The sequence below is a fragment of the Myotis yumanensis genome, unplaced genomic scaffold, assembly GCF_028538775.1.
Source record: "Myotis yumanensis isolate MYYU_CA2020_CCGP unplaced genomic scaffold, mMyoYum1.0.hap1 SCAF_11, whole genome shotgun sequence".
NCBI lineage: Eukaryota > Metazoa > Chordata > Mammalia > Chiroptera > Vespertilionidae > Myotis > Myotis yumanensis.
Window position 1 is genome coordinate 54,290,818 of NW_027223762.1, and position 15,224 is coordinate 54,306,041.

General features: G+C 42.2%; 1 protein-coding gene across 1 annotated transcript; it reads left to right on the forward strand.

The window, feature by feature from the left end:
* Positions 1–275: 275 nt before the first annotated feature.
* KANTR (KANTR integral membrane protein) lies at positions 276–7,558 on the forward strand. The gene is given in 2 exon segments (XM_070428319.1): positions 276–483; positions 7,512–7,558. Coding segments are annotated over 2 exon segments (255 nt in total).
* Positions 7,559–15,224: the final 7,666 nt, after the last annotated feature.

Genomic DNA, 15,224 nt, shown 5'->3' on the forward strand with positions numbered 1-15,224 from the left:
CTGGTGGGGTCTAAAGCTTATAAAATTGGGGCTTCCTTAACTCCAGGTTTAGAGTGCGGAGAATTTAGGGTGATGGGGTTGAAGTATGGGGGAAAGTGATGCCCAGTGAGATCACATGATTGTTTTGTCAGATAAAGGGAGTGTGGTGGGAAGGAGGAGAGGATACGGTGTGGGATGCTGAAGTCTTTGCTATTTTTGGGACTAAGAGAGAGGAGAAATGCCCCTCCTTTTCACACACACGCGGCCCATTCACTTACAGTTTCCTTTCAGTGTTCATGCGACCAGTGGCGGTGGCCCTTCTTTCATTTCTGATATGAGTACTTTGTGCCTTCTCTCCTTTTGTCTTGGTTACTGTGGCTAGAAATTTATCAATTGTATTGCTATTTCCTAAGAACCAGCTTTTAGTTTCATTGATTCTCTCTCTTGTTTCCCTGTTTTCAATTTCATTGGTTTCTGTTCTAATTTTTATTTCTTCTTCATTTTCCTGCTTGCTTGAGGCTCGAGCTGCTCTTCTTTCTCTTATTTCCTAAGGTGGAAGCTTAGCTTGTTGATTTTATATCATCCATCCTTTTCAACATACGCATTTAATACTATAAATTTTCCTCTGAGCACTGCTTCTGTTGCATCTTACAAATTTTGGTAAGTTGTGTGTTCCTTTTCATTTAGTTCAAAACATTTTAGAATTCTTCTTGAGATGTATTTTTTTGACCCATGTATTATTTAGAAATATGTTGTTTAATCTCCAAATATGGGGTTTCCCCTGATATTTTTCTGTTATTGATTTCTAGCTCAATTCCACTTGGTGTAAGAACGCTTTGTGTGATTTATATTCTCTTAAAGTTGTTAAGGTGTGTGTTATGGCCCAGAATGTAATCTGTTTTGGTAACTGTTCCATGTGAGTTGGGGAAGAATGTGTGTATGCTGTTGTTGAATGGCATATTCTAAAATGTCAATTAAATCCTCTGTTAAGGATTGTTCAGGCTTGGCCGGTGTGGTTCAGTGGTTGAGTGCTAATCTATGAACTAGAAGGTCATCGTTCGATTCTGGGTCAGGACACATGACTGGGTTGCAGGCTCGATCTCCAGTGTGGGGCATGCAAGAGGCAGCCAATCATATATATTTTAAAAATCAATGGGAAAAAATCCTTGGGTGAGGATTAACAAACAAACAAACAAACAAAAAACAAAAAAAGGAACAAAGAAATAGAAGCCTAGAAAAGAAGTGATATTGATGTAGTTGGATTAATTTCTATCAGGTTTGTAGCTGTTTTCTATTTGTTGCACTTGTAATTGGGTTGTTTCTTTTTCTTTCCTGCTCCATCCATATAAACACTTGGAGTGCGGGAAACGAGTTAAGTCGGCTCGCGTGAATTGCGCGTACTCCGCGGGAGCCGTCTTTAACTCGGTTCATATAGATTTGCGGTGGAGTGCGGGAAACGTGTAAGCTCGGGCCGATTGTAACTGCGTATTACCAAATATTTGTTTGTAATCCACCCTTTTGGTGGATGGAACAAAACCAAAAGACAGAGCCATCTTATATTTTGGCGGGAAATTCACCCGCACTCCAAGTGTAAATAATTGTTTATCAATATTTTTCCAGTCCTTGCCTGAGCAACATCGTGTGTAGCTCTATGCTTCAAAATATGCATCTGTACACAATGAGGCAGGTACAAACATGTGCATGCAACACTGCCTATAAAGTGAATTTTGGGAGAAAAACCAGTGTTCATCAATGGGGCAGTGGGAATTTAAATGATGGTTCATTGACCCAAAGGAATACTATGCAGTAGTTAAAAGTAAGCCAATACATTCACATGTCCTGGAATAAGACGAACTCTAACACTTGTTAAGTGGAAAATAAGGTGCAGAGTAATGCAGACACTATACTTCTTTTACATAAAAAGTGCATGTCTGTGTGTAAATGCACAGAGAAAGCTCAGATGTGGTCATGGTGGGTTTGGGAAGGCAAAAAACGATGACTTTTCCCCCCTGACAATATGGCACTCAGGTGTTTATTAAACTCTTAAAAAAATAAAAGCAGCTTAAACGTGCTTTTCCTCTGAAGGAGGTGTCTGACATGAGCGACCTTTTTCTGACCAGTGTTGGGACTGCTCATCTGAAATGGGGACACCTCAGCCCTGGGGGTCCAGGCCAGAGGTGCAGGGAGCGGAGATGCTCCCAAGCTCTTGCCAATTCCACTGCTGCCCTTTTCCTCGTTCTCTGGGACTTGGGGCAAACTGAGTCAAGGTGGACACCCTGTAGTTCACAAAGACGGGGCTGGCCAGGCAGAGGGAGAGCCTCCTAGGATTTCGGGTGGTGGTGGCAGGAAAGGCTGGGGGACCCCTGCCGGGAGAGGGAGGGAATCTGGCCCAAGTGTGAAAGCTCACTTGCGTGGGCCTGTGCTTCTTGCCCTGATTCTCAGGGGCCCCGGGGCCAAGCAGCTCTGGTGAGAGCACAGCATGGCTGTGCTTTCCAGGCAGCGGCAGGGACTGGAGTTAATGAAATACCTTCCCTTCGAGGCCCTGCCAAGACCAGAGGGCTTCGGTACATGCACCGAGTCGGCGACAGTCTGTTGGTCACAGGATAGATGATCTTGGTTACACAGTTGACTAGTCAGATGTGTCGATTTACACATAGAAAGAGCCAGGATTATCGCATTTACTGGGCCCAGGGTTACAATGAGATCCAGCTCATTTAGTTCGGGACCTTGAAGACAGAAAACTCTGTTTCTTTTGAATTATCCCCAGAGAGAGGAAATTGCACACACAGAATCACTTCCTGTCATTATGCCCCCAAATTAAGCAAGTGAAGCTCGTCGGGGGAAGTGGGCTGAGCGTTCTCCCCCTCCCTCTTGGGTATCACTCTGGATTTTGTTGCTGTGGTTAGTCAAGGTGAACTTCAGTAGTTCGTGACCTACAAGTTAGGTTCCTGACGTTTGGAATCAAGGGTGTGAGGGTCTATAGCTGCAGGATACATCCTCACGCTTTTTAAATTTCTCCCAGTGGAGTTGTGAGGAGGGTTGATATTGTCAGCTCAGTTGGAAGACAGGCCCGTCTGGCCCAAATGTTCGTGAGTTTGTTCTGATGGAAACGGGACGGGAGGGCTCAAACTTCAAGCTGTCAGTTTCCCCAGGTAACACACAGATGAAGTGCACTCTAAAAGCCCACCACGTATTCTTGACAAGCTGATTATCAAATGTGTATGAAAGGAAAAGACCTAAAATAGCGAAGGTAATTTTGCTGAAGGGTAAGGGAGCAAATACCATGGTTTGTAAATTGCAGTAATTTAAACAGTAATAGACACTGGAAGAGAGGGGGTGGGGGTGGGGGGGGTGGGGTGGGGGGGCTCAGAAGATAAACATGAAAATGTTGGTGGCTGTCCCTGTCAGTGGGGACGGGTTTGGTCTGCGATGCTGTAAACACCGGCTTTCCATGTGGGGAAAATGTAAGACTCGACCTCTCCCTCAGCAGTTCATGAGAGTATTCCAGGGAGATAGAGGCTGAATGTGAAAGGCAAAGCTTAAAACTTTGTGAAAAAATATCTTTATGACATAAGAGCAGAATTTCTTGATCAAACAGAAAATATAAACCACAAAGGTCTGATAATATGTTACCATATTAAAAATTTTAGATATGTTCTTATTGATTTAGAGAGAAAGAAAGGGAGAAGGAGAGAGAGAGAGAAACATCAGTGTGAGAGAGAAACATCGATCAGTTGTCTAGCACACAACCTATGGGAACTGAACCTGCAACCTGGGTATGTATCCTGACCGGGAATCGAACCAGTGCACGGGACTACGCTCAACCAACTGAGCCACACCAATCAGGGCAAACATATTTAAAAAAAAAAAAAAAGGAATGTGGGACAAAACCCAGTAAGAACAAAGTTAAAGAACAAATCTCAAATTAGGAAAAGATATTTGCAATGCATAGAAACAACAAAAGATCGTTACCTATAATATATAAGACTATTATAAACTAATAAGATAAAAACAAATAAACAATTAAAAAGGAGCAAAGTACATGAACAAGCCAATATCCATATAATAGGACACTACACGTTATTTAAATAAGGAAAATGAAAAAGAAAACAACAGCTACACTTCAGACCCAGAGGAGCCAAAATGAACAAGACTAATAATATCAAGCACGAGTGAGGAAATGGCCAAGGAACTTTTCTGTGCTGTTGATGGCAATGTAAATGGGTGTGACCACGTTGGAGACAGTGTGGCAATATCTAGTGAAAACGAAGATGTTAAAAAGAAAGAAAGAAAGATGCCGAGACCGGTTTGGCTCAGTGGATAGAGCGTCGGCCTGCGGACTGAAAGGTCCCAGGTTCGATTCCGGTCAAGGGCATGTACCTGGGTTGCAGGCACATCTACAGTGGGAGATGTGCAGGAGGCAGCTGGTCGATGTTTCTCTGTCATCGATGTTTCTGACTCTCTATCTCTCTCCCTTCCTCTCTGTAAAAAATCAATAAAATGTATTAAAAAAAAAAAAAAAAGAAAGAAAAAAAGAAAGAAAGAAAGAAAATGAATATGCTCAATTTCTGCAGACTCCCAACCCCAGCGCTTTCACTTGTAGGTTCGTCTCTCAGAGGAAGTTTGAAGTATGGGAATGCTCACGGAGATGCAGAGAACAGAAACTGCAAATTTGTAATAACAAAAATTGGAAAAAAACTTCAATAGTTAATAATAGATGGGTGGATCAAAATAAAAAAGTAGAAACCTAAAAATGAAATGTAGAACATTACCTGAAAAAAATAGAAGAAAAACAAACAAAAAAAAGACAAAGCAATAGGAACTAGAAAAAAGTTATTTTTTAAAAAAAATTAGAGATCCATGCCCTAGCCGGTTTGGCTTAGCGGATAGAGTATCACCCCACCGACTGAAGGGTCCCGGGTTCCATTCTGGGCAAGGGCATGTAGCTCGGTTGCAGGTTCCATCCCCGGCCCTGGTCGGGGCCTCGTGCAGGAGGCAACCAATGGATGTGTCTCTCTCACATCGATGTTTCTCTCTTTGTGTCTCTCCCTCTCCCTTCCACTCTCTCTAAAAATCAATGAAAGAAATATCTTCAGGTGAGGATTAACAACAACAAAAATTAGAGATTCAGTCCATGAAATCCAAAACTTCAGTAAGAGGAGGAACAGAAAGAGAAAACAGATAAAATGGTGGGGAGGAAAATATATAAAAAAAACTAATAGAAGAAAATGTGTCAAAAAATAATGTCTTTCTTTCAATTGAAAAGCTCAATTGAAAAATGATCTATACCAAGGCACACTGTTGTGAAATTTCAGAACACCAAGGGTGAAAAGTAGGTTCTAACAGTTTCCAGAGAATGAAAAAATGAACAAGACTAATAATATCAAGCACGAGTGAGGAAAAGGCCATAGACAAAAATTTGCAATCAGAATGCCATCATACTTCTCAATAGCAACGTGGAAGAAAGTGAGGTGAAGGCTTTAAAATTAGAAAGGAAAAATTTCAGTCTAAAATTCTATACCTAATCAATACATCAATCACATGTGAAAGTAATAAAAGCTCAAGGTTTCAGAAAAATTCACGTCAGGAAACTACTAGAAGATTTGCCGCACCAAACAAGAGAGTAAAATAGAAAAAGAAATAAGTAGTATCCAATACAAGAGGGGGTAGGGAAAGTCTTGATGTTTAAAAAAATGTACAGCACACTTAACAGTGAACAGTGTGTACAAAGCAATAACAATGAAAACATCGCATGGACACAACTAAAAATTGGAGATGATTATATTAAGAGAATGAGAAAAGGAAAAGGTTGTATACATGTGCAAAAGAAATCCTCACTTCCCATAACAGAAAATCAACAGATAATGTCTAATAGTTATAAATCAAGAAATAACAATATACATTTATGATACAGAAAAACAGATGGATTTCAGGAAGTAAAACTAATGGGTTGGAAAGCATCAGCTTTGGTCACCAGATTTCCTTTTAGGGATAGAAGAGAGTGTACAGAGCGAGGGACTCTTTTTGTAATTACATGCCTTTTAGCATTATTTGAAATGTAAAGCCAGTTACATGGAAGTTTTTAATGAGGGGGAGCATGAGTGCACAGTTGGACCAAACCTGCTTTTGTCTAAGGTATCTGGTTAAGAATCCTTCTTTGATAAGCAAAAGCTCAGAGCATGATTGGGCCGGGGCAAATTTAGAGATCATTCAGTTGAATCTTCCCCTTTTACAAATAGAGAAATTGAGGTTCCAGGAGGGGAAGAGGAGCATAGTTACTGTGAGAGCTGGCACCAGAGTCCAGTCAGTGGCTTTCTGTTCATTCCCTGCATCTAAAAAAAGGGAGTAAATTCTTTATGTTCATAAAGAATTAGAGTAAAGCTTGTTGTCAGGCAGATTGAGTTAAAATCTTGACTTCATCGCTGTGACCTTGGACCAGCCACTTAGCCGTTTTGTGAAGTGGAGAATAAGAACACCTCTGTGCATGCTTTGGGCTAGGAAAAGGGTAATAAATGGGTGAATCTCAAAAAAATTAGTCATGAATGTGTCGAACACAAACTTAGTTTTTTGGGTATAATAAGCATAGGCTTATTGTATTTAAAAATGTGCCTTATATTAAAAATTAGCATAGTCCTGGCTCAGTTGATTGTCATCCCCTGCACTGAAAGGTCAAGGTTTTATTTCCGATCAGGACACATGCCTGGGTTGTGTGTTTGGTCCCTGGTTGGAGTGTGTACTGGAGGCAACTGATTGATGCTTCTCTCACATCTCTCTCTCTCTCTCTCTCTCTCTCTCTCTCTCTCTCTTTCTCTCTCTTCCGTTCTCCCTCTCAAATCAATAAAACATATTTAAAAAATTAGCATAGCCCTAGCTGGCTTGGCTCAGTGGATAGAGTGTCAGCTTGCAGACTGAAGAATCCTGGGTTCGATTCCGGTCAAGGGCACATGCCCAGGTTGCAGGCTCGGTCCCCAGTGGGGGGCATGCAGGAGGCAGCCCATCAATGATTCTCTCTCATCATTGATGTTTCTATCTCTTTCTCCCTCTCCCTTCCTCTCTGAAATCAATAAAAAAATATTTTAAAGAATAGCATATACTCTTTATCAACATATATTCCCTTAGAATATGTTTATTAACATATATTTTCTTAGAGAAGAATCAACATATATTTTTCATTCCCTGAGAATGAAAAGGTGTATCAATTTGTCTAGTTCAGGGTTGGGAACCTTTTTTCTGCCAAGGGCCATTTGGATATTTATAACATCAATCGAGGGCCATACAAAATTATCAACTTAAAAATTAGCCTGGTGCATTTGATCAAACATTTAATTAACTCACCCAACGCCTTGGCAGGGCCAGACCAAATGATTTCTCAGGCCTTATCCGGCCTGTGGGTGGGACATTCCCCACTCCTGGTCTAGTCTTGCCTTGTCTAGAGGCTGCCAGTTGAAAGACATCATGAGAATGAGTGATGATTAATTTCATTTATTTATTACTACATATAGCAAGGATATGGAATGAAGTTTCTTGGCTGCTTGGTTTTATTTTGCTAACTTACATGATAGGAAAGTATTGTGTTTAGAACTTTTATGACGTACAGATTAATTGAAGTAAGAAAAAAGGGAAAGGCCCTTAGTTTACAGTCCATGAATTCTGCAGCATATATCTCAATAGAAAATATTTAAATTAACTTTGGAATATGCATGACTTCGGCTAGTCGGTAAGTTTACAACTTCCATTTTTATCTTTTATTAGAATTTGGTGTATATACAAAGGAAGGGGTAGCTATCAAGAAACTCATTATTTGAGACCATAATTCTGAATTCTTCATGTCGTCAGTAAAATACTTGTTTGTTAAATATTGGTTAAATGTATTTTCCCCTAGCACATTAGCCTTCATTAAATACTCATAGTTGATGCTCTGATATTCTTTCTGTAGCTGTAAAATCTATCTGGTGTGTATTATAGTAATAAACCTATCTATCTTATGTATATTATATTGCAAACTCTCTGGGTCAGATTCTCAAAATGTAATTAGAAATTAGACTTCATAAAACACTGTGGGTAAGAATGTTTTAAGAAAAAAATAGATGAATACATAAATGGTGATACATTAAATAACACAAGGAATAGACTAAATCCACAGGTATCAATGGATATATCTCAAAAGTGTGGTGTTCAGTGACAGAAGCAAAGTACTTAGGTGTACATGAAATCTGACAACACTTATAAAAAAGTAAAATGACATGCAAAATAATGCTGTATATTATTTATTACTATCTCATTATTTAATAAAAATCTAATATGCAAATAGACCAAATGGCCGAAAGACCGGTCATTATGATGCACACTGACCTCCAGGGGGCAGACACTCAATACAGGAGCTGCCCCCTGGTGGTCAGTGTGCTCCCATAGAGGGAGCACCGCTCAGCCAGAAGCCAGGCTCATGGCTGGCGAGCGCAGCGGCTGGAGGGAGCCTCTCCTGCCTCTGCGGCAGTGCTAAGGATGTCCGAATGCCGGCTTAGGCCTGCAGATATCCCCCAAGGGCTCCCAGAAGCGAGAGGGTGCAGGCCAGGCTGAGGGACCCCCCCCGTCCCCCCGAGTGCATGAATTTCATGCACTGGGCCTCTAGTAAAAGTATAAAAACCTGAACGGGTAGAATATACAAACTTCAGGATAGGGATTCCCTGGGTGGTGAGTGGTAGCGCAGGATGGAATGAAGGTGAAGTAAGTACTAGCATTTTATTTTTTATGAAATTAAAAAACTGAAGACAATTTGACAAAATGTTAACATTTGTAAATCATATGGGAGTATCTGGGTATCTATTATATAACTTTCAGTACTTTCTTTATATCTGACATATTTCATAGTTTAAAGCAAAGATTTAAAGGTTCATAGAATAATTACATGTAATGAGCACCTGCTGTGTTCCAGGCACTATGAAAGTACTAGCTGCACTCAGATTTTCAACTCCATGTGGGATTGGCGCCCCTATATTCCCTGCATTGCTCAAGGGTCAGCAGTAGTAGAATTTCCCAGGTTAATGAAACATTCTTTTATTGGTCTTGAGTAAGAGTGAAATTTAGGTTGTTAATGAAAAAGTCAGGCAAACCATATATCGGATAAGAGGTTAATATCCAAAAGTTATAAAGAACTCATACAACTCAATAGGAAAAAACGAACAAACAAAAAAACAAACCACCAAAAGATTCTAATAATAATCTGGGCAGAAGAACTGAATAGACATTTCCCAAAAGGAGACACACAAATAACCAACAGGTCCATGGAAAGGTGCTCAACATCACTAATCTCCAGGGAAATGCAAATCAAAACCCCAACGAGATAGCACCTCAGAAATGTTAGAATGGTTGTCATGAAAAACACGAGATAAATGCTGGGGAGGATGTGGAGAGAAGGGAATCTTTGTTGTGGGAATGTAAATTGGTACAGCTACTGTGCAAAACAGTATGCTGGTTCCTCAGATAATTGAAAGAATGATTATGTGATTCATCAATTTCACTTCTGGGCGTATACTCAAAGGAAAGAAAATCACTATCTCAAAGAGATATCTGCAGCCCCATATTTATTGCAGCATTATTTAAACTAGCAAGGATATGGAAACTTACCTAACTGTTCATCAATGGATGAATGGATAAAGAAGTGGTACGTATGTACAATGGAACACTATTCAGCCACATAAATAAGGCAGTCCCGCCATTTGCAACAACATGGATGAACTTTGAGGACATCTTGCTAAGTGAAACAAGTCAAACAGAGAAAGACAAATACTGCGTGATCTCACTTATTTGTGGAATCTGAAAAAAGTTGAACTCATAGAAACAGGTCACAGATTGTGGTTGTCAGAGGTGACAGTGGGGGGTGGTGAGGGAAATAGGTGAAGGGGCTTGAAAGGTACAGACACCTGGTTATAAAGTAAATAGGTCCTGGTGATGTAATGTACAGCATGGTGGTTATGGTTAATAATACTGGACTGCATATTTGAAAGTTGGTAAGAGAGTAGATCTTAAAAGTTATCGTCACAAGAAAAATATTGTAACTGCCACATTTTTCCGTGTATAAGACGCCCCTCCCCCCACTTTTCCAACCCAAAATTAAGAAATCAATATTTTAAACATGAAACAGAACACATTTTTTTAGTAATTACTGCAGGTAATGTTTACATACCAGTACTATGATACCATGCAGCATATCACTTTATTCAGCCTCTGTTGCATCACTGTTCTCTTCTTCATCACTATTACCGTAGTTCCAGATGTATCAATTTCTTCAACTTCTATTGTATCACTGCTGTCTTCTGAATCTTGTCTGTGTATGTGAGATCATCTTCATAAACTGGTGGCATTTTCTGAGCTAACTTTGTTCGTGTTTTCATGGCCAACCCTTTTCTCCTTATGAATTTGAAGCACCATTTTGCCTTTCCTATAAAATCAACAATGTTCATTTCACTTGCAAACATTCTTGCCTGACACTGAATAAGCTTGGTTGACACACATAAGCCACTCTGATGCTGCTCCACAATCCAAGTCTTAAGCCTCTGCTCCAAGTTTGCCCATTTGCTGATTTTCCTCTGAAGGCCTTCTTTTTTCTTGGCATCTTAAGGAGTTGTTCTTCCTGTTTTCTCCACGGTCTGATCATACACTCAGTGGGAGGAGGTCCAAATTGTCTCTCTGCAGCTCTATTTCCATGCTCTTTCGCATAGCTCATTACATTCAGTTTGAATTTTGCAGAGTAAGACAATCGCTTACAGGTATTTAACTTTTTATTTTTTGACATCTTTATGGGCTCAGAACGCTCTGGTCCCTGTTGCATCTGCGCACTCTCCACCTCCACCTCCAATTAGGGCATCAGCTGACATCAGTAACAATAAGGCTTGTGATTGAAGGAAGCCTGTTTGACAAGATACGGGCAGCTACACACCCACGAGGCTCCCTCCTTGGCTGACTTCCATGTATAAGATGCCCCTAGATTTTCAGTCCAATGATTTTAGAAAAAAAATAGAATCTTAAACATGGAAAAATATGGTATGTGAGGTGATGGATATTAACCAGACTTGTGGTAATCATTTTGCAATATATACGTATATCAAATTACTATGTTGTGCATCTTAAACTAATACAATGCTATATGTCAATTATATCCCAATAAAACAGATGCCAGATGCCAGATGCCAGCCTTTGCCCTAACTACTGAGTATCATGTCTGTCCACTTGGTGCCCCCCACCTCCTCCAGCCTCACCTCTACTCCTGTGTAGTTGGGTTTATTTGGCCTGAAAGAACCAACTTTAATTATTTGTGTTTTTCCCCCTCAATCCAATAACTCAGACTTTTTACCAGGGTACACAGGCCATCCCCTAAGTTTTTCTCTAAACTCACAGACTTGTTTTTCCTCGAAGAGTCATGAAGCAACAGCTGGGTTATTTCTGGCTCCTGGGTGGGGAGTGGGTCAGGTGTTGGAGTCAGGCCGCCTGGGACTGAGTCCTAGCTCTCGTTTATTAAATGCTGTGTGATTTCCATCATGCCACAGAGCCACTCTGAGACTTTTCTCACCTGTTAGAGGGGCCACTAATATCTGCCTGATCCAGCTGTGAAGAAACAAAGCCCTGTCAGGGGTGGCTCAGTTGGTTGAGCATTGTCGCAACCGATTGATGTTTCATTGACCTTTCTCTCCCTCTCCCTTCCTTTTTCTCTAAAAATCAATAAAACATATATATATTTAAAAAAACTAATGAAAAAGAAATGCACAGCTTCCTGGATGGTGCTGGTGCCTGGGAAGCACTGGAAAAATGGGAACTGTATTATGCTCTTGTGTTGTGGTCATGTGAGGTGGTTATGCGTGGTGGTCATTGAGGTGGTCATATGTGGTGGTCATGTGTGGTGGTCATGTGAGGTGGTCATGCGTGGTGGTCATTGAGGTGGTCATGTGAGGTGGTCATGTGTGGTGGTCATTGAGGTGGTCATGTGAGGTGGTCATGTGTGGTGTCATATGAGGTGGTCATGCGTGGTGGTCATTGAGGTGGTCATGTGAGGTGGTCATGTAAGGTGGTCATGTGAGATGGTCATGCGTGGTGTCATATGAGATGGTCACGTGTGGTGGTCATGTGAGGTGGTCATGTGTGGTGGTCATTGAGGTGGTCATGTGAGGTGGCCATGTGAGGTGGTCATGTGTGGTGTCATATGAGGTGGTCATGCGTGGTGGCCATGTGAGGTGGTCATGTGAGGTGGCCATGTGAGGTGGTCATGTGTGGTGTCATATGAGGTGGTCATGTGAGGTGGCCATGTGAGGTGGTCATGTGTGGTGTCATATGAGGTGGTCATGTGTGGTGGTCATGTGAGGTGGTCATGTGTGGTGTCATGTGAGGTGGTCATGCGTGATGGTCATGTGAGGTGGTCATGTAAGGTGGTCATGCGTGGTGGTCATGTGAGGTGGTCATGCGTGGTGTCATGTGTTGTGGTCATGTGAGGTGGTCATGCGTGGTGGTCATGTGAGGTGGTGTGTGGTGGTGAGGAGGAGATGTGTCAGCGTTGTCAGACACGGCAGGGCTCCTTCACTCCCTGGCCCAGGCTGCGATGCAGAGCCAGTTGGGTCCACTGCAGCAGGGCCTAAAAGTACGTGGGGATTGTTCTGAAGTCAGTGTGGACCCCCAAGTGGAACATCTTCGCCCCCAGGGCAAACCCCTTCAGAACCCTTGGAAAGTCAGAGTTTCGCTTTTAGCAAGCCCCTGCCGAGGTGAGGGAAAGCCCCACAGCAAGCAGTCCTCTCTCAGGGAGAATCCTGTTGCCGGGCTGTGCCTACTTACACCTCCTGGACCTCCCTTCCCACTGCTAACCCCTCAGCGCCAGCCTCCTTTGTTCTCCTGCCTTTTCCGACCCCACTGCTCTCTTGTTTTGGAGGGTGGGTGCACTTCCTTTTTCTTTCCTTTTTTAAAAAAAAATTTTACTTTATTGTTTAAAGTATTACAGATAGTAGTATATATGTCTCCTTTTTTTTTCCCCATTGACCTTCCCCCGGCCTCCCCTACCCCCCTGGCACATGCCCTCACTCCACCCCTCGAGTCTCTTGCGTCCATAAGTTATGCTTATATGCATACATACAAGTCCTTCGGTAGATCTCTTACCCCCCTCCCCCCCGCCCCGAACCCTCCCCAGCCTTCCTGCTATAGTTTGACAGTCTGTTGGATGCTTCTCTGCCTCTGTATCTATCTTTTTGTTCATCAGGTTATAATGTCCTTTATTATCCATAAATGAGTGAGATCATGTGGTATTTTTCTTTCATTGACTGGCTTATTTCACTTAGCATAATGCTCTCCAGTTCCATCCATGCTGCTGCAAATAGTAAGAATTTCTTCTTCTTTTTTATAGCAGCATAGTATTCCACTGTGTAGATGTACCACAGTTTTCTAATCCACTCATCTGCTGATGGGCACTTAGGCTGTTTCCAAATCTTAGCTATGATGAATTGTGCTGCTATGAACATAGGTGCGCTTCTTTTTTTTAATATAAATGTATTATTTTATTGTTTTATTGAAGAGAGAGAGAGAGAGAGAGAAACTTTGATGTGAGAGAGAAACATCGCTTGGTTGCCTCCCACATGTGCCCTGACTGGGAATTGAACCCGCCACCTTTAGGTCTGGGACAACAGTCCTAACAACTAAGCCACCCCGGCCAGGGCTGGGCACTGGATCGTTCACCTTGGCCCCACAGCCTCAGTGCAGCCTCTCGTGCTGTCTCCCAGAGCAACTCCACACAAGTCTATCCTTAGATCAGGGCTCCCAACAAGCCTGCCCTGAAGTGCCCTGGGAACGTGGTGGAGATGAAACAGGGTTTGAGTTCCTGCCATGTTTATAGCATAAGCTGTGTGCGTTCCCTCTATAAACACAGCAGGCGGGACTGTGCACTGAGGGGAAGATGCACCCCTTGGGTAACAGAGTTTTACAGTGCTGCGTTCTTCCAGGAAACAACCGAGGAAAGAAATAATTGACAAGCTGGACTTCATTAAAACTAAGAATGTCTGCTCTGCTAAGTCAACGTCCGGAGAGTGATAAGACAAGCCACAGACTGGGAGGAAGCATTTGCAAAAGACACATCTGATAAAGACCTGTTATCCAAAATACACAGAGAGAACTCTTAAAACTCAACAATAAGAAAACAAACAACCCGATTTAAACATGGGCCAGCAATCTTAACAGACACCTCACCAAAGGAGATATACAGGTGGCAAATAAACACAAGAAAAGATGTTTCCCTCATATGTCATCAGGGAACTGGAAATTAAAACCAGACACCGCTACACACCTATGACTGTGGCCAAAGTCCAGAACACGGACAATACCGGGTGCTGGTGAGGACGTGGAGCAGCAGGAACACTTGTTCATTGCCGGTGGGGATGCTGGGTTTTTATAAAACTAAACATACTTTTATCATCCAACCCAGCAATCACACTCCTTGTTATTTACCCGAAGGGGTTGAAAACTTAGGACCATTCAGATGTTTATAGCTGCTTTATTCATAATTTCCAAACTGGACACAGCCAAGCTGTCCTTCAGTAGGTGAATGGATAGGTAAACTGTGGTATATCCAGAGAATGAAAAACTATTTAGTGCTAAAAAGAGACGAGTTACTCAGCATCATCACAACTATGTAAAAAACGTTTCAAAAACAGAAGAAAACACATCGCCGTCCTTTTCCCTCGCTCTTTTTCCCAGTTTCTGAATTCCCTCAGTGTCGTTTGCTGCAGTCGTATTACTTTTGAAAATGGAGACTTAGAAATAGCTCACCTCCCGCCCTCGTCCTCGGGGAGAGGTGCTCTGTATAGAGCCGCACCCGCCGAGGGACGGCTCAGAACGGACCTGTTTCTCCTGGGGGCCCATCAGGCAGCGTGTGTGACACTTGTTGCCCCATATTGTCTGTGCCGTTTACTCATATGTTGTCTCTTAATTCTCCAGTCTATTATGTTTCTATTTTTCTCCATAGCTATGAAGGGTTTTTTACAATTGTGGTAAAATATGCATTAATAGAACATTTACCATTTTTAAGTGCACAGTTCAGGGGTGTTAAGCACATTCGAGTTGCTGCTGCAACCGTCCTGTCACCCATCTCCAGGGCTTTTTCATCCTCCCAAACTGGACCCCTGTCCCCATTAAACACTCACCCCCCCGCCCCTGGCCCTCCCCCAGCCCTCGGCACCATCTGCTCTCTGCTCCACGGGGGTGACTATCTGGCTGCCTCA